This window comes from Condylura cristata, unplaced genomic scaffold (genome assembly GCF_000260355.1).
Source record: "Condylura cristata isolate star-nosed mole 26May11 unplaced genomic scaffold, ConCri1.0 scaffold00017, whole genome shotgun sequence".
NCBI classification, from domain to species: Eukaryota; Metazoa; Chordata; class Mammalia; order Eulipotyphla; family Talpidae; genus Condylura; species Condylura cristata.
Window position 1 is genome coordinate 16,678,577 of NW_004567118.1, and position 25,915 is coordinate 16,704,491.

General features: G+C 49.5%; 1 protein-coding gene across 3 annotated transcripts; it reads left to right on the top strand.

Moving 5' to 3' along the window:
• Positions 1–821: 821 nt before the first annotated feature.
• On the top strand, positions 822–24,895 carry MMP28 (matrix metallopeptidase 28). Of its 3 annotated transcripts, XM_012726627.1 has the most exons (8): positions 822–1,172; positions 11,381–11,460; positions 11,666–11,853; positions 18,700–18,924; positions 20,812–21,057; positions 21,941–22,090; positions 22,354–22,521; positions 23,866–24,895. In XM_012726627.1, exons 1-8 carry the CDS (start codon positions 1,056–1,058, stop codon positions 24,258–24,260), a joined length of 1,569 nt encoding a protein of 522 aa, XP_012582081.1. In that variant the 5' UTR covers positions 822–1,055; the 3' UTR covers positions 24,261–24,895. The 3 variants fall into 3 exon arrangements, with proteins under 3 accessions (XP_012582081.1, XP_012582084.1, XP_012582083.1); XM_012726630.1 differs by lacking the exon at positions 20,812–21,057; XM_012726629.1 differs by lacking the exon at positions 18,700–18,924.
• Positions 24,896–25,915: the final 1,020 nt, after the last annotated feature.

A 25,915-nucleotide genomic window follows, 5' to 3' on the forward strand; every position in this document is an offset into this window, starting at 1 on the left:
GAGCAGTGGGCGGGTCAGGAGAGGTCTGCCACGCCATGTGGTCACCTCCTGGGCAGGGGATCGAACTCATGCGGAAGTGGCTTTAGCTTCTTAGTGCTGTGCTTTATCCCGCTGTGCCACCAGGGAGGGCCCTGGACTCCAGTTTTAAGAAGTCTACTCTGAGAAGGTGTCTTCTCAAAATTCCACCACGGCAGTGAAACCTTTTTCTAAATAACAAAAACAAACAAAGCATTCTGTATGCTGCTGCTGCCCTTCTCACTAGGATCAGAGCTTAGCATCACACTCTCTTAGCACTTGATAGAATCTAAATTACTTTTACACTCCTTTCCTCATCTAAGCTCCACAACTCCCAGAGGTGGGTGTCAGCGGGCAGATTAGCGAGTTGAGGCTAAAAGAGACAGCAACCTGTTTGCAGATACCAAGACAGAGAATGAAAAGTTGACTTTTGCCTAGTACTAATCAAACCCAACTCTTCCGACTCGAGCCCAGGGCTTCTTCTTCAATACCTGTGTCCCTGCCCACCTAGCTGAAATCAGGGTCCTCAGGTAGGGGAGGACCCCGTTCCATCGAAGTCTCAGCTAGCCACAGTCATCAAAAGACCCTTCTTCCCCCGCTAGAGAGTCCGAGCCACTGGAAGTGGCACCCGAGAGCCGTCGCGGGCCGGGGGCTGGGCGAGGTCGCTCAGCCCACGGCAGAGCTTGGGGGCCGCTCCGCGCGTTCCAGCTGCCGGGCGGGTGGGTGGGGCTGGAGCGCCGGAATCCCAGCCCCGCCTCCCCCCACCCCTTCCTCCCTTGCCTGTTTAGAGCCGGGCGCACCCGTGGGCCGGCACCCGCGGGACTGAACCACCTCGTTTCGACCATCTCTGGGTGGAGCGTCGTGGAAGAGCGAGGCGGGCGCAGAAGCGGGGTACCCGCGAGCCCCTGAGACCCGTCCCCTCCGCGCGGGGGGGGGGCACCGAGCTGCGCCTCGCCGGGATCCCGGGGGCAGAGCTGGGCGTGCTGCCCAGCGCGCCGCAGCTTCCAAGCCCCTCAGCCCGCGGTTAGGACCGTGGCGAGATGTCTGCGCGGCTCTACCTCCTGAGGCGCAGCCTGCTGCTGTTGCTGCTTCTGTGGGGCGGCCAGGACGCCCAGCTTGCGGGACGCGTGGGCCAGGAGCTGCGCAGGGAGGCGGAGGTACGTCATGGGGGGAGGAAAGGGGTCCGCCTGAGATCCCGCAGAACTCTGCAGTTAGGTCTCCCAGACGTCCCACCTGCGCTAACGCTCTGTTACCCAACTCGGGTCCTTCATACATCAACCTTGCGCACGAATACGGGACAGCATTCTTTGCCGTGGGACCTCACAAGCACGCGGGTCTGCGTTCATTGATGGGGGAGGACGTAGTAGGTGGGAGGGGAAAGAGTGACAAAATGGGATAGAAAAATAAGAACTGAAAGTGAGGGAACCCCTGCACCCCAACTTAGCAGGAAAACGTTGTCCCTTGATGCCCGGGCTGGAAAGACGTGACAGCTCATTTACTGGATGCCCGGCATCCTCCAGAAGGTAGTGGACTGGCCCTGGACTCAAGAGACAGCACTGGTTTTCTGGACTGCTGCTATGGCTGACCAGCTCAGACAAGTTAGTGCCCCATTTCAGAACTAGCTTCTTCATTGTAAAATGGTAATATCCATTGTATGGTAAAATGCTAAGAGTTACTTCTAGGGAGTTTAAATTTCCTAGAACCTAGTACTCAAGGACTGAATTTGAGAAAGGAGGCAGGGAGGTAGAGATCATTTCATATTCCTCCTTTGGAATCAACTGCTGTGGCTTGCACAAAGCATAAGGATCCACTTGGGGTATCTATTTTCTAGACAAAGGTAATTGTAATAATATGTTGGTATTATTTCTTTCCCCCCTGCTCCCCAGAGCATCTCTGTGTTTCTTTTTCTTTTTTAAAGATTTGTTTATCTATGCCTACAAGAACTGGGGTACAGGCCAGAGATGCAGGGGTGGTGGTGAGAGAATTCACCAGAGACAGAGTCCGGAGCAGAACAGGAAGATTGATGAATACACCGCTGAGGGGAGCAGTGGGTGGGTCAGGAGAGGTCTGCCACGCCATAGGGGTCACCTCCCTGGCCAGGTATCAAGCTCATGCTGCAGTGACTGCAGATAGCTTCATAGTGCTATACTCAAACTCTTGGACCACCAGGGAGGCCCATCTCTGTGTTCTTATAAGACAAGATAGGAATAAGTTATAACTTACTAAGTTCAACCTGGATACTCTTGCTCCCCTTCCTGCTTTGAAACTGCCAGGTGAGAACTCAGTCTCCCCTTCCTGCCTAGGAAAGGTATTTTGCTGTAGAACAAGGAGCTCACACTCTGAATCCCTCTTCCTTCCGCAGCCTGCTCCTCTCACGGCTCTGGAATATCTGGAAATGCTCTCAAACTCCTTCACTCCTTTCCCTTCCAGGCCTAGTCTTTTGCTCTGTGCTCCCTGCTTTTGGACATTAGGGAATCACTTTGTTCCTCTGAATTTTGTGTTTTACAACATCAAGTGGAGAGTTCTCATGGTCCCAGGAGAAGGCTTCTGTCTACCAAGCCAAGTCTAGTTCAGAGACCTACCCACCTCCCCCCAGAGCCCAAGTCCCCGGCAACCCTCGGCAGGAGAACACAGACTATCTCTGCCTCCCATGCCTGTGGTGGCCCCAGATGGAGAGAATTTCATCTTGGGGTATGCTTGGGAAATGTAATATCTAGCAGATTGAGTGTCTTCCAGTTTATTTAGCATGAATGGAGGAAGGAGATTTTAACTCTGAGGATAAAAAACATTTAAAAATCTCTGGAAATATGTAATGAATGTGTATGTATCTCTGTATACCTGTGCGTATGTGTGTTTCAGTGTGTCTAAATGTGTTTCTGTATCTGGTAAATTGTATGTAATTTCATATTAGACAGAACGGTGTGCAAACCATGAGTGAATTATTTTGCTTTCATGCATCTCAGTCATCATTTCTGTACAGTGAGGGTTAATCTTATCTATTTCATAAATTCATTATGTGGTTTCATTGACACAATGTATGTAAAATGCTCAGCACAGCACCTAGTACAGAGGAGGCAGTCAGGAGAAAGAAGTTGTTCTCAGTGTTGTAGTTATTCTTATCTTTACTGTTATTTTAGAGATTAAAATCCTGGCTGATGACTAGCTCTTCTACAATAATAAAACAAGACAAAATATGTAAAGCAGCTATTTTCAGCATTGGATGACAGGCACCACAAGGCTGTAATTCCTAAGAGATGGTCTTGCAGTTACTATGGCTACATTACAAATTGCTCCAAAACTAAGTGAAGTAAAATACCCATTTATAAGGTCCATGGATATTGTGGGTCAGAATTTTAAACAAGTGCATCAAGGCAGCCTGTCTTCCCTCTACACTGAGCTTGAAATGGTCTGAAGGCTGTTTATTCAGCAGCTGATGGCTGGCAGCCTGGGGCCCAGGTCTTCTCCCTGCACTCCTGTACACACTGTGTTCAGTATGGGCGTGTTTCAGCTGCCTCACAGCATGGTGGCTGGATCTCAAGGATGAAAATTCTAAAAGGGAGAGAAGCAGAAGCTGTGTCCATGTTATGACCTAGACTCCCATAGGCTGGAGCATCACAGCCCCCACCCCTTTTCAAGGGGAGGGAACACAGACCCCACAATCAATGGAAGAGTGTTGAGGAAGAGTACAAGAAGGACAAGCCAACTGGAAATATAGTTGCGGTCAGCTAGGGAAGGACAGTCACCCACAGAGGGCACCTCACAAAATGCTTCCCATGATGTCCCTAGTTCTTTGCTCAGGTATATTCCCTGACTGCAGCAACCTGCCTCCCCTCAACCCCAGTAGCACAGCACTCTGCTGAGCTGATGAGCAAAGGCCAGAGTTCAGGACACAGAAGAGAAGAAATAAGAAAAGCAAGTTGTGTGATCTCGGGCTACTCCTTTCACTTCTCCAGCTGTGGTTTCCTCCTCTGTAAAATAAGGGTATTTCATTTCTCAAAAGATTGAAAATCCTCGCTAGCACTAATATTCTTTGGCTTTGACATGTTGTATGCTCACATCTGTCTACATGTGCATGCCTGTACATTTCATCTGCCTGTGAATCCAGGCTATCTGGTTGTCCCCCATGTGCACACAAAAGAATGAAGTTGAAGAATGTCCAGAGTGGGGTTTTTCCTGGGAGGGGACTGCTTACAAAAGCTGCATTATGAACAAGTTCATTGTTGCTCACTAGGAAAACGAGGGCTGTTCTCCACACTAGTTGGAGGATAAGCCCCCACTGCTGAGTTGCAAGGTTGGGAGAACAAATGATGTCATCACCCTGGCCCCCTTTCCATTCTCAGCCAGGCCCTCTCCTGGTCGTGGGCAACACGGGCTGTCCCAGAGGACCTGTCTACTGTGCTTTGCTTGGGCTTTCTTTAGAACAATCAGACAGTATGTCCAGGACCTGCCTTCCTCTGGGGTGGCCCATACATACATACATGGCTTCTCCTGGTGTGCCAGGCCAACAGGGAGCTGGGTTGTTTCTCCAGGGAAACATGGGAGCTTCTGTGGTGTTTCCACCCCCAGCTGCACAGTCTGCTTCTCATACCCCAGAGCCATTCATTTGACTTTTTGTGAGTCAGAAGCCTAAAAGCCAGGGTGTGGAAGCTGTTCCCAAGGACTCAGCACAGTGACTCATGTGGACGGGGTGAACAGAAGCACAGAAAAGACTCTCAGGGATCACAATATGGTGACAGTTGAGAACCAAGACAGCTAGCAAAAGCTGGGCAGTGAAGATAGGAACACAACAGAGAAAGACAGACAGCTCTCCTCACACCCCAAACCTGGTTAGGGCACTATTGTGTGTCCACCTGCTCGGCACAGACCAGGGCACCTGCAGGAAGCTGTTTGGAACTATGGAAAGAAGTCTCTGGATAGAGGCTGGCCAGATAAGTTCCTCCAGCTTTCTTAAGAACAGAATATTTCAAAAATGGGTGTTACAACAAGAGGTTTCTAGGTTACCCAGCCAGAACTTTGTAAATATGAAAATGGGGGAAGGGGAAAAGAGATGGGGAAGAGTGGGAAGGGGGTAGAAGGGAGGGAGAAACCTTAGTGACTGGGCCCTGTGGAAAGTCTACCACTGCCCGCTCCCTCCCCCTGCTCTGCCCCTGGGCTGTTCAGAGGGGACAGGAGAATCCAGCTGGGAACTCTCCCAGTTTTTCTTTTTTTTCTTATTTGAAGACTATATCCTCAGGAGAGAGAATTCAAACTCACTTGTTTGAGTATGAAGAAAACATGCTGGAATAGGGGTCAGAGGATTCATACTTGATTATTGGCTCTGTTGCTCACTAGGCCCCGTTAGCAAGACACTGCCACCCCGATCTTGACAACAGGGACGACAACTTCTGTCCCACCTATGCGCCTACATGGAGCAGAGGGGACCCCTTAAAAAGTCTGGAATGGCCAAGGACTCCCTGAGCTCCCCATGACATAAAAACATTTTAATGTCTAGAACATGCCAAAGCAGAATGCCAGCTATCACCACTTGAATCTCGACTTGGATAATAACACTAAAAATGTTTTAGTGACAAACACAATCACAGAGACTGTAATGAAACAGAAAATGAGATGGAATAAATGATGATAAATCATGGTTTCTGTGTGAGCTTGCTATGTTTGCAATGTTTTAATTCATGGTTTCATTTTTGCTGCAATTCTTTGATGTGGGAAATGTGACAGCTGCTTTAGGAACATGAGATTAGGAGCTGACCCTCCTAGGAGATCTGCAATAAAGCACTGACTATTGATGGGACAACCGTCCTGAAGCTTTACTGTATTTTCACAATGTGCATGTGAGAAACATAAAGCAGTATTCTTACCCCCCAAGTTTTGGGGGGCATATATGCTTTGGGGCACAGAGAGGTTAAGTCAATTTGTCATTGTTTGCACAACTAATCAGTTGTAGAAACAAGGCTGCAATAATAGAAGGAGCTGGAATACAGCCAAGCCCCTGATATTATAGAAGAGGAAATTGAGGCCCAAAGAGGCCCAGGACACAATAGCAGCAGGAATACAATTCGAGACTCAGTCCACTGTGCTTGCCCGGCCAGTGACTCAGAGTTCTTGTCTCAGGCTGGATTTATTTTGCTCCACCTCATTGCTAGTCTTGCCCTGTTCAGAAACCGTCGAAATTTCTCATTCCCTCAGTCACTAAGTGGGTGGGGCTCTCAACAGCCTCCTATGACAAGACAGAACCCATGTGGGACTAGAACCTCAGAGATCTGATTACCCTTAGCTCTCTGGATCCCAAGAAGACTATTTTCATTTTACCCAAACCCCATAGATGCTCCCAGGGTTTTGCAGAGGTGACTCCCCAGGAATGTAGCCCCAGCACTCCCCCCACCCTTCCAAGTAGGTGAGACATGTTGACACAAATTTTTAAGTCCAAGCAGGATGAATCACTGAAAGGGCACAACCTGCCAGCTTCCTCTCCATTCAAGCCTTGGGCTCCCCCAGAGATGATGGGTGGAAAACAGAGAAAAGAGAGAAGCTGCTGATCCTGCTGCAGGCAGAGAGGAGCAGCCTGGACACAGGTTCCACAGAGGGGCCCTGGGGAGGGTGACCTGGCTGGATCTCAGAGAGTCCCTAAGAGAAGGCCCGAGAAGCTCCTGGAACACTGCACCCTGGAGAGGAAATGACTCCTCCAAGCTGGGTAGTCTAGGTCAAGTTGGGAACTAGAGGTCCACTGCCCAGCCCAGTGTCTTCTCCTGGGGTCCCTCAGACTCCCTGTCCCCTGCACACACCTGCTCTTTCTTCTGCAGGGGGAAATTGAGGCATGGCAAATGGAGCACAGAAGAAAGAGGGCTAGGGACAGCTCCAGGAGCAGAGGGCACCTCCGCCCTGCCTCCTCTACCGAGACCGTGGGTCAGCCTACACTCAATAAAACTTTAGCACTTTCAACACTGTGGGGCCCCCTTCCTCTGTGTAATTTTTAAAAGTTAAATACATGGATATTAAATATAAAGTATATATACGGAAATCCTTAAGTCCAGACTATTCCTGCTATAATATTTAAGGACATTTATGAAAATATAAATTACTAAATGCGTGACATTTTTCTCTCATTCTTTTGGTGTCTATTGTATGATATCCTGGACACGGGCTCACTCAGCCCTCTGGGTGTTCAGTATGCCTGGCAATCTGCTGGGTCCTAGAGACAGACAGAAAGGCCCAGGACCTCCCCCTGAAGGGCCTTTGAAAAAGGTCTCCACCCCATCCTGCCTTCCACCCCACCTAGCCTGCCAAAGTGCCAGGCAGGAAACAGGAGACGCCGCTAGTCAGTTTCCCCTCCCCCTGCCCGCTCTATCCCCAGGCTTCCTAGTTGGCAGAACCAGGGCCAACTCCCAGATAAGAGCTGGATGGGTTTGAGGGGGGCAGCACAGGAAACACCAGCCTGTTGGCCTGTGATCCAATCACTCCCAAGTCACTCACTCAGCAAAATGGAGGCATTTGTCCACTTCCTTTAGAAAGCCACTTCCCTCATCCCTATCAGGGTCCAGAGCGGAGGTCTGGAGAACCAGGGATCAGCTAGAACACTGAATTGCGATCGAGGTCTGCCTCATTCAAAGCAGTCCCACCTGCATTCTAAAAGCGTGTTGTTAATTTTTCCTCTAAAGTAAATCAGCTAGATCTGCTTCTAGAGCATTAACTACATACTAGATAGCTGGGCTTTATGTGAGCTGAGAAGTCCTTGGGGGTAATGCTTGTTCTCACGTTGTGGACAAAGAAAAGGAGACTCAGAGAGGTTATATAATTTGGCCCTGGCCACCCAGCAGCAGGAGGGTAAGAAACAGATTCTGGATGCCAAGCCCAGAGGCTGTTCCCTATTACCATGCTATTTTGAGCCTAAATAGTCTTCCAGCTTAAACTACTAGAACCCTTTTAATCACTATGCATCTAAAAGGGCTTATATTTGCAAAAGAGTAAAAGAGAACAACAGTTTTGAAATTCTAACGTGTTGATGCAGAAATACAATGCAGACTTGGTAGGGCTCTGTTATCTAAATAAGGGTTTCTTCTGGGAAGTGGCTTTCTTGGGAAGATGTGGAGGTTGCTAAAGAGATGAAATCCACAAAGAGGAGGCTGAATCCACGAAGAACAGGCTAAATCCTTGCAAAGGCCTTGGACCAGTGAATCCTGACACGGTATTTAATTGTATTCCCAACTTGTACCTTTTTCTTGAGGCAAACAGCTATGTGTGGAGTTAATTGAAAGACCACAAGGAAAAGTGGGAGTGAGATAATTTAGAAACCGGAAAATTTCTTCTGCAGAGGTGACAACAAGGCGTGAAAATGAAGAAACTGTGTGTCTGTATGTGAATGTATTAGCAGAGGGACAGTTTTTAACCCACTGGTGCCTCTTTATCAGTGAAGACAAGCAGGGAGCCAGAAGAATTATTTCCCTGAAGGTAGCGCTGGGCACAGATGAGGGCAGCGTCGCACACCCCATCTCTCCATCGGCTGCCAAGGAAGTGTGTGAGGACAGACAGTGAGTAAAAGGCTCTGAGCCTTTTCTCAGAGGGATGTTCTCCAGTTGCACAATTTCCCAGGGGTCTCATCTAGCCCCCCAGCTTTGCACCACCTACTTGCTGGAAGAATCTGGGCTCACCCTTGAGCGCCAGAAGTACACAGCCAAGCCCACTTGCCATCACTGTTCATCTTATCAGCACTGCCATAGCCCACCCCCAGGTTTCCTCAAACAGTAAAGGGTATGGCCTTCCAGGCAAAAAATTAGGAGCTCAGAGCCTCCTTGGTGACTCAGGGGGTTAAATCTCAGCACTATGAAGCTATCAGTTCTATCCCCAGGCCAGGGAACTGACCCACAAGGCACAGCTGACCTGGCCTGTGTCACCTGCTACTCCCCTCAGCAGGATATTTCAGTCCATCTGCCTGTTCTGCTCCCCTCTGTCTCTGGTGAATCCTCTCACACCCCCTGCCCTGCACCTCTGGCCTACACTCATACATAGCTTGTATGTGTAAGTAAAATAAATATTAAACAATAAAATTAGGAGCTCTCCTGGATTCCTCCCTCTGTCTCTCTTTAAGATGTATTTATTTATTTGTAGAAGAACTGGGGTATAGACCAGAGGTAGGGAGCTATGTGTGTGAGTAAGAGGATGCATGGCACAGAAGTCTGCTGTGCCATGTGGGTCAGCCCCCTGGCCAGCCATAGAACTCAGGCCATGGTGGAGACAGTGCTAAGACAGCACTCATTCCCCACAATTCTAATTCCTCATCAGACCTAAAATAAAACTCATATTCTTTCCCATAGCTGACAGCCCCGCCCCTCTGGCTGTAGCCTGCCCTCCCTGCTCCATCCTTGCTTCTGTTCCTCAAACACATCAAGGTCATTTCCAGCTCAGAGCATTTACATCTGTAGCTCCCTCTGCCTGGAACATCCTTCCCCACATCTGCTAGGCCAGTTACTTCTCATTTTTTAGGACTCAGGTCAAACATCAGCTCTTTTGAGGCACCTCCCAATGTGAAGTTTCTTGAAGTTATTCTCAATCCTATCACTTGGTTTCTTTTCTTTTTGTTTGTTCTCTGTTTTTATTATCTGTCTCTGTCCACAAATTTATAAGCTCCTTTGGGAGTGTCATGTTGACCATACAGCTGGCAGGTATCCAGCACATTGCATGAATTTACAAACAAATGAATCAAAGGAGCAGGGGGCAGGTCACTAAATAAAAAAAAATTCTCTAGAGAATCAGGTTTTTATATAAAAAGCAAGGTTGAGGTTAAGTACATTGGCTACTCTTAGGATTTCATAAAATCTGCGCATCTGCATTGTAAGGAGGTGGAGAACTGTTTAGGAAGTAGCCAGAATTAGAGTGATAATTAATTCCCAGTGGGCATGGCTGAGATGGTACATAATCAGCTCAGCTCCTGATCAATCCAGGGAAATTTCCCAGAGAGGTGCGATATTTCAGGAGCCAAATAGAGCCCTATGAGTAGTATATATTTACAATGTAGCCCCTCTGGTAAGAGCACTTCTCAGTTCATAGACACTGTCCTCAGTAGATTCATTATTGTGGTCCTTCCTCACAAAAAAAATCCTGTAAGGTAAGGACTATTTCTTTTGTTATTTTTTCCCTTTTATTTATTTTTAATTTTTTCCATTGTTGTCCATTTTTGTATAGTATTTGATTTCTCACCTCAGGTGTAGTCCCTGTAAATATCTAGCCACCACATCACCTATGAAACATTACATGGTCCCTTGTTTTCTTCCCTCACCTGTTTTGATTCCTTTTCCTCTGTCTCCCCTGCTTAAAACCTCAGCTCTATAGTTGCCTACAAGTTTTGCCCTTTTTTGGCTACTCTATATTTCTCCTATAATTGAAACTATCCAATGTTTTTTCTTTTCCTTTTGATTCATTTCACTGAGCATAATCCTTACCAGCTCCATTCATACTGCTGTAAATGATATGCAGTTATCTTTTTGATAGCTGAGTAGTATTCCATTGTATTAATATATCATATTTTCTTGATCCAGTCATCTTATTTTTGGCATTTAGGGTGTTTACATGTCTTAGCTAATATAAATAGTGCTGCAATAAACATGAGCACAGGTTTCCTTTCAAATTAATATTTTTGTGTCCTTTGCCACAAATTTCTAGCAAAAGAATTGCTGGGTCATATGGTAGATCCATTCTTAGTAATTTGAGGGTCTTCCACATAGCTTTCATTGGACCAGTTTGCACTCCCACCAGCAGTACAAGGGCTCCTTTTTCTCCACATCCTCACCAGCATTTGTTTTCAATTTTTTTAAATATGTGCATTCTTACTGGTATGTGGTAGTATCTTACATGGTTTTGATTTGCATTTCCCTGGTTGTGCTGCTGAACATTTTTTCATTTCCCTGCATGTCCTCTGTGGAGAAGTATCTTTTTAGTTCTGCCCATTTTTTGACTGGGTTGTTTACTTTGTTTTTGTTGACTTGTATAAGCTCTTTGTAGATCTTTGATAGAGGTTGGTAGGACAGTTTCTAAGCCCATTGTACAGTTAAGAAACGTGGTTTGGAGAAGTAGCTTGCCAGCTAGGTTTCAGTGCCATGAGATATGCAAGGTAGGGACTGCTTGGCTAGTTTTAAAAACAAGGAAGCTGAGGTTCAGAAACATCAAGTGGCTGGCCCAGGGTCATTCAGCTGGTCAGTCATAGCATGGGACTGAGCCCAGGTCCTTCCAGTGTTGATCCTGTGGCTTTCTGCTGGGGCTCGCAGATCTTGTTGGGACAAGACTGGGCATGACATTTGTGCCCTTGGCATTCAGAGACTGGGATAGGAGAAAGGATGCCCATTGTGGGAAAAACTGATGTTCCTCTTTCCCCCAGGCATTCCTGGAGAAGTACGGATATCTCAGTGCACGGGTCCCCAAAGCCCCCACCTCCTCGCAATTCAGCAATGCCATCAGGTAGGACAGAGGGGTGTAGAGAACTTGGAGGTGGTGGAGTACAAACCTGGGGTCACCTCCTCCTGCTGGAAGGTTGGTCTCTTACAGGTGGATTGCACAGCCTAGCTCCCTCCCTCCCTTCGCTGCCATCTCCAGGGACACCCCTGCTGCCCCCCCCATGCCCCCGCCCACCTCTCTCATCCTTCATGTCAATTCCTCCTGACAGGGAGTTCCAGTGGGTGTCCCAGCTGCCTGTCAGTGGCATACTGGATCCTGCCACTCTGTACCAGATGACACAGCCCCGATGCGGGGTTGCAGATACTGACACTCAGGTGGCCTGGACTGAGAGGATCAGTGCCCTATTTATTGGTCGCAGGGCCAAAACAAGGCGCAAGAGACGCTTTGCAAAGCAAGGTAAGCACTGTTAAACGCGAGTCAGCTGAGGTTCCCCAGTGCCTTGAAATTCCATGTCCTGAAAAACACTGGTGCAGTCTAAGGCTGAGTTTGGTCAGAATCTCTTGCCCAGGGCAGTGGAGGAGAGAGCAGTGGGCAATCGGAGCTCTTGACTTGAGGAGGCTATTTGTGAACATAGATATTTAACCCAGAATTATACCTAAGTTGATGAATTTTCATTGTGTGAGTATTTTCCAGGGCAAACACCATCAATCCATTTAATTCTTTCATCAGTTTTTTATGTGGGGCAGTTAAATGATTGCCAATATTTCCCCTTTATATTTTATAAAGGCAAAAATTCTTTTTCATAAGAATTTTCAACAAAGAGGGAATTAAATTCTTTTTCGTAGGAATTACTCAACAAAGATGTGATTCAGTTCTTCTTCTAAGAATAATTCAACAAAGATGTGATTCATTAATCAGTTTTGTTTTGTCCATAGCAATTTTTAATAATTTATTGAAATATAATTCACATACCATACAATTTACTTATTCAAAGCATACAATTCAGTGTTTTTTAGTATATTTGAAGAATTGTGCAACCATTACCACAGGCTAGTTCCAGAACATTTTCATCACCCCACCAAGAAGTCCCATGCCCACTTGCAATCACTCCCCACTCCCCCCAAAACTCTGTCAACCACTAACCTACTTTCTGGCTCTATGGAATTGCATGTTTTGAACATTTTATCTTTGCATGTTTTATACACTTCAGCCTTTGCTTTTGTGTTTTTCCTTTTGTAGTTCTGTGTTTTCCTGTTTCCTCTTCCTCCTTTTCCTCCTCTGACTAAATCCAATCTTCAAGGGTCAAACATCACAGATTTAAGATTGATAGAGAAATTTTGATTCTTTTGTCAGTCTTCATCAACAGCAAATTTGTCTGTGTGCTTTTAGCATTTTAATTTTACTAAGTCTAATTTTCTCTGATTTTTCAGTTTGCAGGATGGGGATATTCAGTCAGGTTGTCATCTGCAGTTAATGTTGCTATGAGTGCTTTCGGACATTGCTGCTATTAATTTGCATTAACTCCTTTTACCGACAGTATCCATTATTCAGAGGCCAGAAGGCACCTGGCTTGTTTGTACATCTTAGCTAACACATAAAGAAACTGAGGACAGTTCCCTGCTACTGTAGGATGATGGCTGTTTCCAGGGGATTACCAATCAGATTCCCTGTGTCTGTACACCAAGCCACTCTGGATTCCCAGTTCTGACCAACCAAGTTCCTAGTAAAGCAGAGACAGAGACAGCGATGGGGTCCAGACCAGGTCAAGACGTCTGTCCTCATTACATGCCCTGCAGCTCATTGCGTTTCCAGCAGCAGAGCGAAAGGGAGAAGCATCATGAACTCAAGAGGCCCACTAGTGCAGAAAGAGCGTATCCCTGAGGGGTGGGGAAGGCCCTGGGTTCAACTGTGTGATCTGGGCCCTGTCACTTTGTTCCGTTTTCTCATCAGAGACAGCCCTTTCAGGGTGTGAAGGAAAGATGGAGCTTCATCATGAGAACGCAAACAGGAGCAGGGTCACCCCAGACAGTCTCAGCAGTTACATGTCCAGGCTATAGACAACTGGGGCCAAGCCTCCTTGGGAAGCAGGGCATGTCCCAAGCACTGGGCATGCACTTTTCTGTTACCATCTCATCTTCTGGGCCTCCAGGGAGGAGCTCATGGAGTCCATTTGTCACTGTCCAATTTGCAGATCCCTTTTGGGCTTTTTGGTCGTTTAATTTTTATTACTGAGGTAATAAAATTTTTTTATTACTGAGGTAATCATACACAGTGCTCTGTAGGATTTAGGGAAATAGGTTAATGGATATCACCCCACCCACCACCAGAGCACTATAGATCTTTACCACAGACCACTGATCTCCCCTCCCTTCATTCCCACCTCACTCTCCCCTTTTGGTAGCCTCAGTTCTGCAGTTCTGTTTCTACAGTTTGGGTTTACTTTCATTGGTTCCTTTGGTTTGTTTCTCTATATTCCACGAGTGAAATCATCTAGTATTTGTCTTTCTCATTCAGACTTACTTTGCTTAACATAATCCACTCCAGTTCCATCCACGGTATCACAAGTGGCAAGAGGTCATTTTTTTCACGGCTGAGTAGTATTTCATCATGTAAATATACCACATGTTCTTAATCTACTCATCTGTTGTTCAGTACTTGTTTGCTAACTTTACTATTGTAAATAATGCTGCAATGAATGTAAGAGTGCATATATACCTTCAGATTAGTGTCTTTGCTTTTTCTGGATAATTACCAAGATGTGGAACTGCTGGATCATATGGTAGACCTGTTTTTAACATTCTGAGAAACCGCCAGACTGTTTTCCATAGAGGCTAGACCAGTCAACATTCCCACCAACAGAGTGGGAGCGTTCATTTTCTCCATACCTTTGCAAAAATTTGTTTCTGGTTTTTTTGAGATGGGCCATTTTCACAGGGGTGAGGTGATATCTCCTTATGTTTTTGATTGAATTTCCATGATGATGAGTGATATTGAATAGTTTTCCATGTGCCTGTTGGCCATTTGTTTGTGCCCGTTAGAGAGGTAGTTTAGCTTTTCTGCACATTTTTTTTGTTTTGAGTTGTGTGCATTCTTAGATCTTTGGTATTAGCCCCTTGTTAGATGTATGTTATACAAATATTTTCTCCCATAGGTAGGATGTCTTTTTATTTTAATAACTGTTTCTTTTTTCTAAAGATTTATTTTATTTGTGTTTACAGAACTAGGGTACAGGCCAGAGATGCAGGGGCGGTGAGAGGCTTCACCAGGGGCAGAGTGGGGAGCAGAACAGGCTGATCGATGAGGGGAGCAGTGGCGGGTCAGGAGAGGTCTGCCGTGCCATGTGGTTACCTCTGGGGCGGGGGAGGGGGGTTCGAACTCATGCGGAAGTGGCTTTAGCTCCTTAGTGCTGTGCTTTAACCTGCTGCCTCACCAATCCATAATTGTTTCTTTTACTGTGCAGAAGTTTTTAGTTTGAGGTACTTCCATTTCTTTAGTTTTCTTGTCATTGGAGTTGAGTCCCTTAAGACATCCCTGAAATCAATGCCATGGAGTGTGTTGCCTATGTTTTCTCCTAAGTATTTTATAATTTCCAGTCTTACATCTAAGTCTTTAGTCCACTTTCAGTTAATTTTTGTGTGTTGTGTAAGAGCACTGTCCATTTTTCCAACACCATTTGTTGAAGAGACTTTCTTTTCTCCATTGTACACTCTTAGCTCCTTTGTCATCTAGTAACTATCCATATATGTGTAGGCTCTCAATTCTATCCCATTGGTCTATATATCCATTTTTAGTCTAAAAGCAAACTGTTTCAATTACTACGGCTTTACAATATAGTTTGAAGTCCAGGAGTATGGCACCTCATTCCTCTTCTTATTTGGAGAAGTCACTTTGGCTAGTTGGAGTCTTTTGTGGTTCCGTATACATTTCAGTAATGTTGGTAGAGCATCCCTTTTGGGCCAAGATTCATGTGGCCTTACTCCACCAAGCTTCTGTAGCTCCATTTTACTATCTGACAGCATGACAAAGAACTTCCCTCTTGTTCACAACACAGACTACAACAACTCCACTTCCTTCACCTCCTGGGTAAAAAGACATTGCCTAGAAAGGAGCTTGGACCTGGCAGACACTGAGCACTTTCTAAACCCAGGAAGGAAAATGTAATAATAACAGTTTATACTTACTGAGTATTTATGATTTGCCAGACATGGCACTAAATGAATTAATTCATTTAATCACATAACAACCCTATGAGATAGGTACCATTATTACTAGCCTCATTTTACAGGTGGGAAAACTGAGGGACAGAAAGCTTAGGCAGGGCCTCCCTAGTGGTGCAACAGGTTAAGTCGCAGCACCATGAAAATCTCCACGCAGCCACTGCAGCACTAGTTGACACAGGGAGCTACCCACATGGCACAGGAGACCTCTCCAGCCTCTCCCACCGCTCGCCTCAGCAGTAAATTTCAGTAGATCTGCCTGTTCTGCTCCCCACTCTGCCTCTGGTGACTCCTCTCACTGCCCCCACTCCCTGCATCTCTGGCCTATACCCCAGTTTTTAATGCATAAATAAATAAATCTTAAAAAAAAAAAAAAGAAAGAAAGAAAGCTTAGGCAACTTTCTGAAGAACACATAGCCAGAATGTGGCCAAGCATTCTTGTCATTAGGAAGATAAGGTGAGATTCCAGGTGTGAAAAATTTCATTTCATGGGTAGGTAACAATTATGTGAATTCCTAGGCCAGTGATTTTCCATCCTGTGGGTGAATTATGCTGATGAAACTGGGTTCTAGGGTAGGATCCAGAGAAAATACAGATGCCCAGTTAAATTTGAATTTCAAATGAACAACAAATACTAAAAAAAAAAAAAAAAATGCCACTCATGTAAAGCTATAAAAATGCTACTCATCTGAAGCTATAAAATTAACTAGGCATTTTATAGCTTTACTTCCTAAATATGGCAACCTGAGTCCTGGTACCTGTTCCCTTCTGTGCCTGCAGAATTGATTTTCCATCCTCCCAGCTCACTCTTAGAGCTGGTGGGAGGAGAGGGCATTGGGTATATCTGGGGTAGAAAAGGGAAGAGTTACTGAGCCAGGCAGCTTCACATTGCTATTTCACTTGTGATCTTATTTTTACTGTGGGGTAAGTCTTATCAATCCCACTTCATGAGTAAGAAAGCTGGGGCTTGGAGAGAAACCATAATTTGTTATGTAAGTTTATGTAAGGTTGTAAGCAGAGGAACTGGGTTTCCTATCCATGCTCTTTCCACAGTATGCCTGTCGGGAGCCAGGGCTTCTGGGTAACTCCCCAAGCAAGGAGTGTGTCTCTCCTCACCCTCTCAGTTCCTTTTACTTCCTCTTCCCTTTTGGATTTTGGAGCAAAGTTACCTGGGGGGTGGGGAAGTGCAGTGCCAGGTGTCACTGTAGCCTGGTCACCATGGAAACCTGCGGGCCTGGCTAAGAGTTGGAACCAAGTGGCCAGCCTGCTCCAAGGACTCAAATCTGGAAGAAGACAGGGGAAAGGACTCAGGCTGCCTGCCTCTGGCTGGGCTCCTCTGGCAGGCACACCAACACTCAGAATTACCAAGGAATTCTAGTTGCAATTTATCCTCTCTTTTCTCTTCCCCCAAACACACACACATACACACACAGACAGAGTTCATGGAGAATTTTTATCTTATCTTCATTAGCTTCCTAGAGAGAGAGAGTAAGCTGCTCCTTCTCCCCCTTTGATGAGAGCCAGTCATCCAGTACCAGTCTCTCCAGTGTCTAGTGAAAACTTACAACGTGACTAGAAGCGTTACCGGCCCATGTTGAACGCTGGGTGGTGCCACTGGACTTCAGGCCTTCCTGCCTCCTGGCCTCCCTCCCTTCCTCAGAGTCTCTCCCTCTCCCCTTCAGGACTGCTGGTCCCTGGCTGGGAGGAGTTGGGTGGCTGCCAGGCCAAACAGGCCTGAAGAGGCTGCATTGCCTTGAATGGAGCTTGGCTCTCTAGTTAAAGAAGGGCTGCCCCCTCCCCCACTTCCATGGGTGGAGGAGGAGGGGGAAAGGGCACGGAGTGCCTCTGCTCTCTAAGACCCTCCCTTCCATCTGGAGAATTTCAGCTCTTGCAGGGCCCCAGCTTTGACCCAGTTAAGCAAGTCTATAAGCCTTGAGTCTTAACAAATATGCCTCTAGTTATGTGGTAGGGGAAAGCACACTGGGTTAGGGGTCAGGACCTGGGGTCAGACTTAGCTCACCCTGTGACTCTGGTGGGGCCCTTCCCAGGGTCTCAGTTTCCCCAGAATAGAGCCTGGGATAGTAGATGGGGAGCCCTGAAACTTCAGTTACCCTTTGATGGGAGCAGGGGCTGTGCCTGCTGGCCTGGTCACCTGTGCCCTCTCCACTTGTCACGCAAGCCCCAGGGATTCTGTTCCATTTGGGAAACTGAGGCCCCAAAGACATGATTTTTGTACACACCCTGAGCCCAGGGCGCCTGCCTCCACCAGCAAGTCTTCCAGGAGGCTTACAGGACTTGGAGCGCAGCCCCCGAGAAACTCAGGGCTCTGGACTCACTAAGCACACTGCTTCTGGGTGCATGTTGAGCTGAAGAGGGACCCAGACTCAGCTGACTGGAGGTTTGGGCAAAAGGCCGCAGCTTCAGTCTTTAGGGAGGAATTACAGTTTTGGGCAAAGGGAGAGAAATTTGACTAAGCAGAGATGGAAAAATTTCTCTGGGTCAGTGACAAAAGCACACCCGTTCTTATTTGTTTTTACCTCAGAGCTCTCCAGAGTCCCTAAGGAAGTGAGGGGGAGGGGAGGAGTCAGGGAAAGACCTGGAATAAATGGGTCTTGTGGTCAGGCTGGTCAGCCAGAGGCCTGAGGCACTGGGAAGGGCAGGGTGGAGCCTCAGAGGTGGCAGGAGGCATGGAGAGAAGGAATAGGGTAGAGGTCAGTCATAGCTGTGGCCCTGTGGGGCCCACCTCTCTGGATTTGCTGGAAATGCTGGCAGGAAGAGGTGCAGTGTGGTTTTAAGTTCAGCCCAGGCTGTGGGGAAGAACATGCCTCGAAGCCAGAGGGCCCCTGGGTTGGGGGCCCTCAGCAGAGGTGTCATCTCCCCCACCAAACTGGGAACTCCCAGGCCAAGTCACGAGGACTAGGGGGTTCTCTAGATAGTCTTGTCGTCTGAGAGTTGTATCTCCTGCCAAAAGGGGGCCTTTCCCAGGGGGCTTTGTCTCTGGAGGAGTGTCTGTCTCCCCATCATCTGGGTTTGGGGGACCAGTCAGGCACAGCAGCAGGTCTAACAAGGCCTCTCTGGGTGACAGGCAGCAAGTGGCCCAAGCAGCACCTCTCCTACCGCCTTGTGAACTGGCCCCAGCACTTACCGGAGCCTGCAGTCCGGGGGGCCGTGCGTGCTGCCTTCCAGCTGTGGAGTAACGTCTCAGCACTCCAGTTCTGGGAGGCCCCAGCCTCAGGCCCTGCGGACATCCGACTTACCTTCTTCCAAGGGGACCACAACGACGGGCTGAGGAACGCCTTTGATGGGCCAGGTGCTGCTACAAAACTCTCTCCAGAACAGGGTGTGGTCCAGGGCTGATGATGGAATATTCAAGTCTCCCAGTGGCTTTGGACAAATAGCCCTCAGCCTCATGGTTAAATAGGGGTCCCTGCCCTATTATGCGCCACATGATGAAGGGACAAGCCAACAAGGTTCTACTTGGGAAGCAAACTCTAAAAGTATTATCAATTCTGAGGGAAACTGCTAAGATCCCATCATTCACTCCCAGCTCTAGACAGGCCTGGGCTGCTCACTCTCTAGCCAGGGCCCTAAAAACATCCCAAAGCCACCACTGCCCCCATTCCTGCTTTCCTCCCACCCATTAGCATGTCACTGCAGCAGGGCAAACGACATTGAACCCCTGCCTGTCCAGAAGGGGGTCACACACCTCCAGGCCCAGAGAGTACTGCTTACCTCCAACCTGAAGGCGTCTGGCTACCATTTAAGCTGCTCCCCTCCCACTCTGCCCAACACTGCCCTCCAGAACCTGAATGTGGCATCTCCTCTCCCCAAATAAGGCCTAATGGGATGCGGCAAGGTGGGGAAATTAGCCCCGTGTGACCTGGGCACGGGGCCCCACCTCCTTGGCGATCTCCTACTTTCCCTCAGGCTCACTCATTACACAACCCCTTTCCTGAGCCTGTGCAGGACCCTGGGAGGTCAGGGAGAAATCTTGGCTTTTCTAGCATCTACATGCAATAGACCAGGTAACTCACTGCACCTGAGATGGATACCTGAAGTGTTCATGTTCATCCTCAGCAGAGTGGCAGCTAAGAGAGCTGGACTAGGGGGTGAGTGCACCAGGCTTGCCAAGCAGCTCTGGTATGGGACAGGTGTTTTACCTCTTTGAGTCTCGGTCTTCTCCCTCTGAAACCTGTCATTATGGCCCCCCAGGGCTATAGCGAGGGGTGAAGTAAAGGAACTTACAGTGCTGGAAACTGCTTGAGGCAGGTTCGCCCAGGAGGCATGCATTCCTCCTCCACACTCTGCGCCCCAGAAGGTTCTCCTTCCGGGGCAGCCCTCTGACTGTCCTCTGTTCCATTTGGCCTAGGCTCAGAGAAGGCCAGGCTGGAAGGACAGGCCACAAGCTGCTAGGTGGACAGTTTTGCTGCCCCTGCCTCTGCAGAAAGTGAATTGTGAGCAGTGAAGCCCAGCACACTGCATATGTAATAAGCTCCATCTGGGCCACGCACATGCCCGAGAATCACTCCCGCAGCCCACCTGCCTCTGCTCAGGCCTATTACAGCAGAGAGGCAGAGAGCCCCACCAGGAGCCCTGAGAGGGAAGGCCAGGGCGACACAGCTTTCTGGTGTGTGTACACAGTTCAGATCAAGGTATTACCAACACCCCAGAAGGTCCCCTCAAGGGCGACCTGGTTGAATCTGCCTCAGGCTGTTTTGAGTACTGTAAAGGTGTTAAACCTACATCTAGATTTAGATTTTTTGGGAACATATATCCTAGGTAGCATCGATTATGAGGTAGGCATTAATATTATATGTAACATACACATAGACACACAACCCTGGCTAGTTCTCAGAACCCTGAGCAGACAAGCCCCACTGTCATCCTTTGGGTCTTCACATCAGGAAAATGAGACACAGAACAGTTAAGTTATTTGCAGAAAGACACACAATTAATGAGTGGCAAAGCCAGCGCTGGAGCCCAGGCAGTTTGGCCCCAGGCCATAACTACACCCCTCTGCCAGTTAGGCCTTCATTTCTCACACTAGGTCTCTGTTCACTGCTCCCCACGTCAGCTCCTGCCAGATTCACCAGGGAAATCACGCAGCAGCAAACAGGCGCACATTCCCCTGGTATTTGCGCTGGGAGCTCGGGCGAGGCGAGCCGCAGCCCCCGCTGACTCTCCGCGCCGCCCGCAGGGGGCGCCCTGGCGCACGCCTTCCTGCCCCGCCGAGGGGAAGCGCACTTCGACCGGGACGAGCGCTGGTCCCTGAACCGCCGCCGCGGGCGCAACCTGTTCGTGGTGCTGGCGCACGAGATCGGCCACACGCTCGGCCTGACCCACTCGCCCGCGCCGCGCGCGCTCATGGCGCCCTACTACAAGAGGCTGGGCCGCGACGCGCTGCTCAGCTGGGACGACGTGCTGGCCGTGCAGAGCCTGTATGGTGAGCCCCTGGGGTGCCGCTGGCGTCCAGCCCTGCCCGCCTGCCTCCGGAGCCTGAACGCCGCTCTTCAGACAGGATCCCCATCTTAGTCACCCGCCTACCTCATCCTGAAGCCTCAGGCACCCTCAAATCTCAACAAGCTCCGTCAGCCCCAGGTCCCATCCGCCGTCCCCCTGGCCCTTGTCCCCGCCACACCTTCCCCTTCCAAGACGCTGACACTCCCTCACAAGCCTGGACCTTCCAGAACAGTCTCCCCTAGCATGAAGTGGCCAGTGCTGCAGCCCAGGAACCTGCCGGGCATGCTTTGAGTGCCCAGTAAGTCTGGGTTCAAGTCTACCCCTGATTAGCAGTTGCTCAGGGGCAGAGCACTTTCCCTCTGAGGGGCTCAGCTTTATCTTCGGTGAGAAAGGCTAGGAACACAAGCCCTGCTCACCACATGGCCAATGCACTCGTTGTGAGCATACTTTGTGGCCTGAGAAGCCCACACAAATGTAATGGTCACTGCGCTATTTTGTGAGTATCTACCATGGGCCAGACACTTAACACATTCCGGAGGACGTCCAGAGGTATTTGTCCACAGATAAGAGTGGGGCTCAGAGAAGTGAAGTAACTCGCCCACTGAAGGAATTTGCAGACCAGGAGTCAGGAGGTGCTGCCAGATACCCAAGTTGGGCCCCCGTGAGCACCGATAACCAAGGGCAATTCTAACCCACCCGCCCCTCTCCCCCTCCCTGCATCTCCTTTTGGTGATGAAGGAAGCAGAGGGATGTGTGTGGGGGGTGGGATGGGGATGGGGGGGCTGTGTGTGCAGAAACCATAAGCCTCAAGACCTCCCCCTACCAATACCAATGCACATTCTTTCCTTCTCCCCTCCCCTATAAAGGTAAGCCTGAAGGGGGGTCCGTGGCCGTCCAGCTCCCTGGAAAGCTATTCACTGACTTTGAGGCCTGGGATCCCCGCATCCCTAGGGGCAGGCGCCCTGAAACTGGTGGCCCTAAGTATTGCCACTCTTCTTTCGATGCTATCACTGTAGGTAAGATGGTGTCACCTTCTTTCTTCCATCGTCCCCCATAAACACAGGGGTCTCCTCTGTATATGGTGGGGGGCAGGGAGGTGAATTAGAAAATCCAGAAATCCCAAGCCAAAAGCATTCCGCAGGGGGGAAGCCCATTCTAAGCAAAGCCCCTTCCTCTCACATACTTCCCTCTGCCCACTGCACACGCTACATGTCTCTGCGGTTTGGAAAGGTGGAAGGCAGGCAGGAGGCTAATGTCCTTCACTCTTGTCTCCCGGCAGACGGACAACAGCGAGTGTACATTTTTAAGGGGAATCAGTTCTGGCAGGTGGCAGCTGATGGCAACGTGTCAGAGCCCCATCCACTACAGGAAAGGTGGGCTGGGCTGCCCCCCCACATCGAGGCTGCTGCTGTGTCGCTGGAGGATGGAGACTTCTACTTCTTCAAAGGTATCAGCCCTGGGGCACATCAGAAAATTGAAGTCCTGATTAAGGAGGTGTCCCCGCGGAGTTACAATGTGAACCTTTGGCCCTAGGATGCACTAACTGGAGACTCCTCCAGTGATGTGGGGTAGGGGCAGGAGTACCAGCAGTGGCGGGGGCAACTTCAGAGAAGATTCTAGAAGGAAGCATAGGATCACTTGCGATAGTCATCCCTTCTTTGGCCATGTAAGGCTGGCATGTCACCTAACGCTGACCTCTTGAATTTCTTCAATGGGTAAATAACCCTTCAGGTTTGTTGGGGAAGGGGGATTAAGAGAACATAATGTCTGGGGATTGTGCAGGATGTTACTTTGGTAAATAGTGTTCATTCACTCAACAAAGACTCAGTGTTTCCTGTGCACCAGAGGTAGTTGGAGGTATTAAGGTACAATAGTGAACAAAACACCCCCCCCAACACACACACACACACACACACACACACACAAAACTATTGTATTGTAGTGATGGTAGAAAGCCCCTGGCCTTGGTGGAGAGAGGGCATTCTTTGGAGAGAGAGGCCCTCCTGTCCTAGGAGGACATTCTTTCCTTTCTGCCTTCAGTCTAGCCCATGATAGTCCCTCCCCCTCCTGTTCGTAACAATTATTAGTATGATCCATTTTGCTTATTGCAAATACTGATGTCAGTTTGGAGAGGGGTTGGCTTCAGAGAGCAGGGCCCCTGGGATACCTCTGAGAAAAGTTTCATCAGGGCTTCTCTTTCCAGGGCACTTGGTGTTTCCTTAGCAAAGTTTCCCCATGAGGCAGAGACATTTAGTGACAGCCACAAGGGCAGGTTTGTTATAAAAGGAAAGTAAAGGATGGGCCTGCACGTCACAGGCTGGCTGCTGCCCGGGAGACTGCCTGGCAGACTGCGCTGAGTCTCTTCTCTTTGGGAAGGGCTCATTCCTTTCCTGGGATCGGTAACTGCTGTTAAATTACTTCCAGGTTTGGTGCCTAAGGATTTTTTTCTCTGTTTGAAGGAGCGGTGATTCTTTTACAAAAGCCCTCAATCTTCATCTCCCCACCTGGTCTGCGCCTCAGTCTTCATCTTCTCCCCCCACTCCCACTCCCCGATCAGAATACTTCTCCATATAGCTTGTTTAACTACTCTGCCATCATTTCTACCTCGCCCTCAGCTTCTGGCCTTGTGTGAGCCAGTTCTGGTCTTGGGATGCCTCCTTCCCAAATGTCCTTGTCCTTCACCACTAACCATCAGGGGCTCCAATTTAGGGCAGAGGAGGGGCTGGGAGGCAGGGTGAGAGGCCCAAAGGGTGAGGACCACCAGCTCACGTTTGCTCTCCGTGTCCCACAGGGAGCCGATGCTGGAGATTCCGGGGCCCCAAATCAGTGTGGGTCCCCCCACAACTGTGCCGGGCAGGCGGCCTGCCCCGCCACCCAGATGCCGCCCTCTTCTTCCCTCCTCTGCGCCGCCTCGTCCTCTTCAAGGGTGCCCGATACTATGTGCTGACCAGAGAGGGATTGCAGGTGGAACCCTACTACCCCCGAGGCCTGCGGGACTGGGGCGGAGTCCCCGAAGAGGTCAGCGGTGCCCTGCCTCGGCCCGACGGCTCTGTCATTTTCTTCAGAGATGACCAGTATTGGCACCTGGACCAGGCCAAACTGCAGGCCACAGCCTCTGGCCGCTGGGCCACAGAGCTGCCCTGGATGGGCTGCTGGCATGCTAACTCAGGGGGCGCCCTCTTCTGAAGGTACCCTCACCTCTTAGTGAACTGTTGATGCCTTTGTGGCCCACTTGGGTGCCCTGCTCCAGAGGCAGAACTGCTGAGCCTCCCTGCAGAAGACCCAGCTTTGCCAGGAGAAGGAGGCATCATTGTGCTGTGCCCACTACACAGAGGTGGTACTGGCATCGATCCAAGGAGAAGCAAAACTGAGCCCTCCAATCCTTTCCCCAAGGACCTGTTACCTCCCCAAGTCTTGGGGATTTAGCTTTTTCCACTAAAGTGGCAACTTCGCTTCAAGACATGGAGCCCTGGGAGTATGCAAAACTTGAGAAGAGGTTGGGGCCACTTTGCAAGACTGTTCTCCTCCCCTGGAACCTCCTGGCTCAGCCCCAGAGAACTGTAATACTGACCAAAGAAACTACCCCCAGGAAGCTTGAATGGGTTAGGTACAAGGGTCTCCCCTGGGGGGACGGGGAGTTAAGAGCCAGAGCTGGAGAGGGCTGCTGCAGGCCTGCAGGTCCCTGGCTTTTTGTGAGGGGTTGAAACAAAAAGGTGCCCCCAGCTGGTAGGACTGGAAATGGGAATTAGCCTTCTTTGGAATGTTTTTCAGTGAGAGCTGCTGGTGGACATGGATCTGAAGAGGCTGAAATCATGTTCTGTCCAAGCCGTGTGTGTGTGTGTGTGTGTGTGTGTGTGTGTGTGTGTGTGTGTGTGTGTGTGATGAAGCTGGCTTCTCTTTACAAAGCAAAATGCCCTTGCCCTCAAACCCCAGGCCATATGGAGAATCTCTTAGGACAGGAGGGGACAGGCCTCTGGAGGTCTGCACTGCTGCAGGCTCTGGGGGCTGCACAGGCTGGGGAGGCCCTGTGCCCACAATGGCTCCATTCTCCAGGCCACACACACACACAGCATTCCAGGAGCTCCTGCTGGCTGGCCAGGAAGAGCTGGGATTCCTGGAGAAGAAACTAGCTCCCCAGCCTGACCTTCTACCTCAGCTAACTTGCATTTCCGAATGTGGGCTCACTCACCCCTCCACACCTGCCAGGGCCTCAAAGCACAAGCTCTGACCTCAGCGAGACTATAAAGGGGGAAGGAGAGAGGGGCCTGGCAGTGTCAGCCGCCAGCTCCTCGCAGGCATTCCTGGCCTTCGGGCATCCTTTCTTCTCTGTGCAGTGGGAAGAAGGGCCTGGACTATTGGGAATGCAAGTGCTGCGTTCCTCCCTCTCCCGGGGAAGGCAGAGGGAGCCCCTCTCCACCCGCCCTTTTCCCTCTGTCTTGAACCCCAGGGAAGCAGTGCAGGCCTTCATTACCCTCAAAGGGGCCACGTTGCCACTTTGACTAGAGGCTTTATTGAATGACTCGAGGGGAAGGGACTGGTTCCTCAGAGGGGTCAGGGAACCTGGAAGTCACTTCCTCTAGGCGATGCCTCTGCCCATCGGGCCAGAAGGACCTAAAATACCCAAGATAGGCAGGTGCGGCAGCGCCTGGGTCGCGCGTCAGACGGCAGCCCAGCCCGTACAGGGTGCTCCCGGGGCGGGGCCCTCGCGAGGCGCTCAGAGACTGAGGGCGCCCCAGGTGCTGCTGGGCGCAGCTTTGGGTGGGCCCCATCACAGCTGCGAGCCCCGCATCTGGCCCGCTGGCCTGAGGGGTGCGCTCCGGGAGGGCGGCTCTGAGAAGGCC

What these genes read in the sequence shown, in the direction of transcription:
- MMP28 (XM_012726627.1), top strand. Translation starts at nt 1,056, where the DNA reads ATGTCTGCGCGGCTCTACCTCCTGAGGCGCAGCCTGCTGCTGTTGCTG. An exon ending in TTTCGATGCTATCACTGTAG is followed by an intron (nt 22,091 to 22,353) that starts GTAAGATGGTGT and finishes GTCTCCCGGCAG; the next exon opens with ACGGACAACAGCGAGTGTAC. An exon ending in AGACTTCTACTTCTTCAAAG is followed by an intron (nt 22,522 to 23,865) that starts GTATCAGCCCTG and finishes CGTGTCCCACAG; the next exon opens with GGAGCCGATGCTGGAGATTC.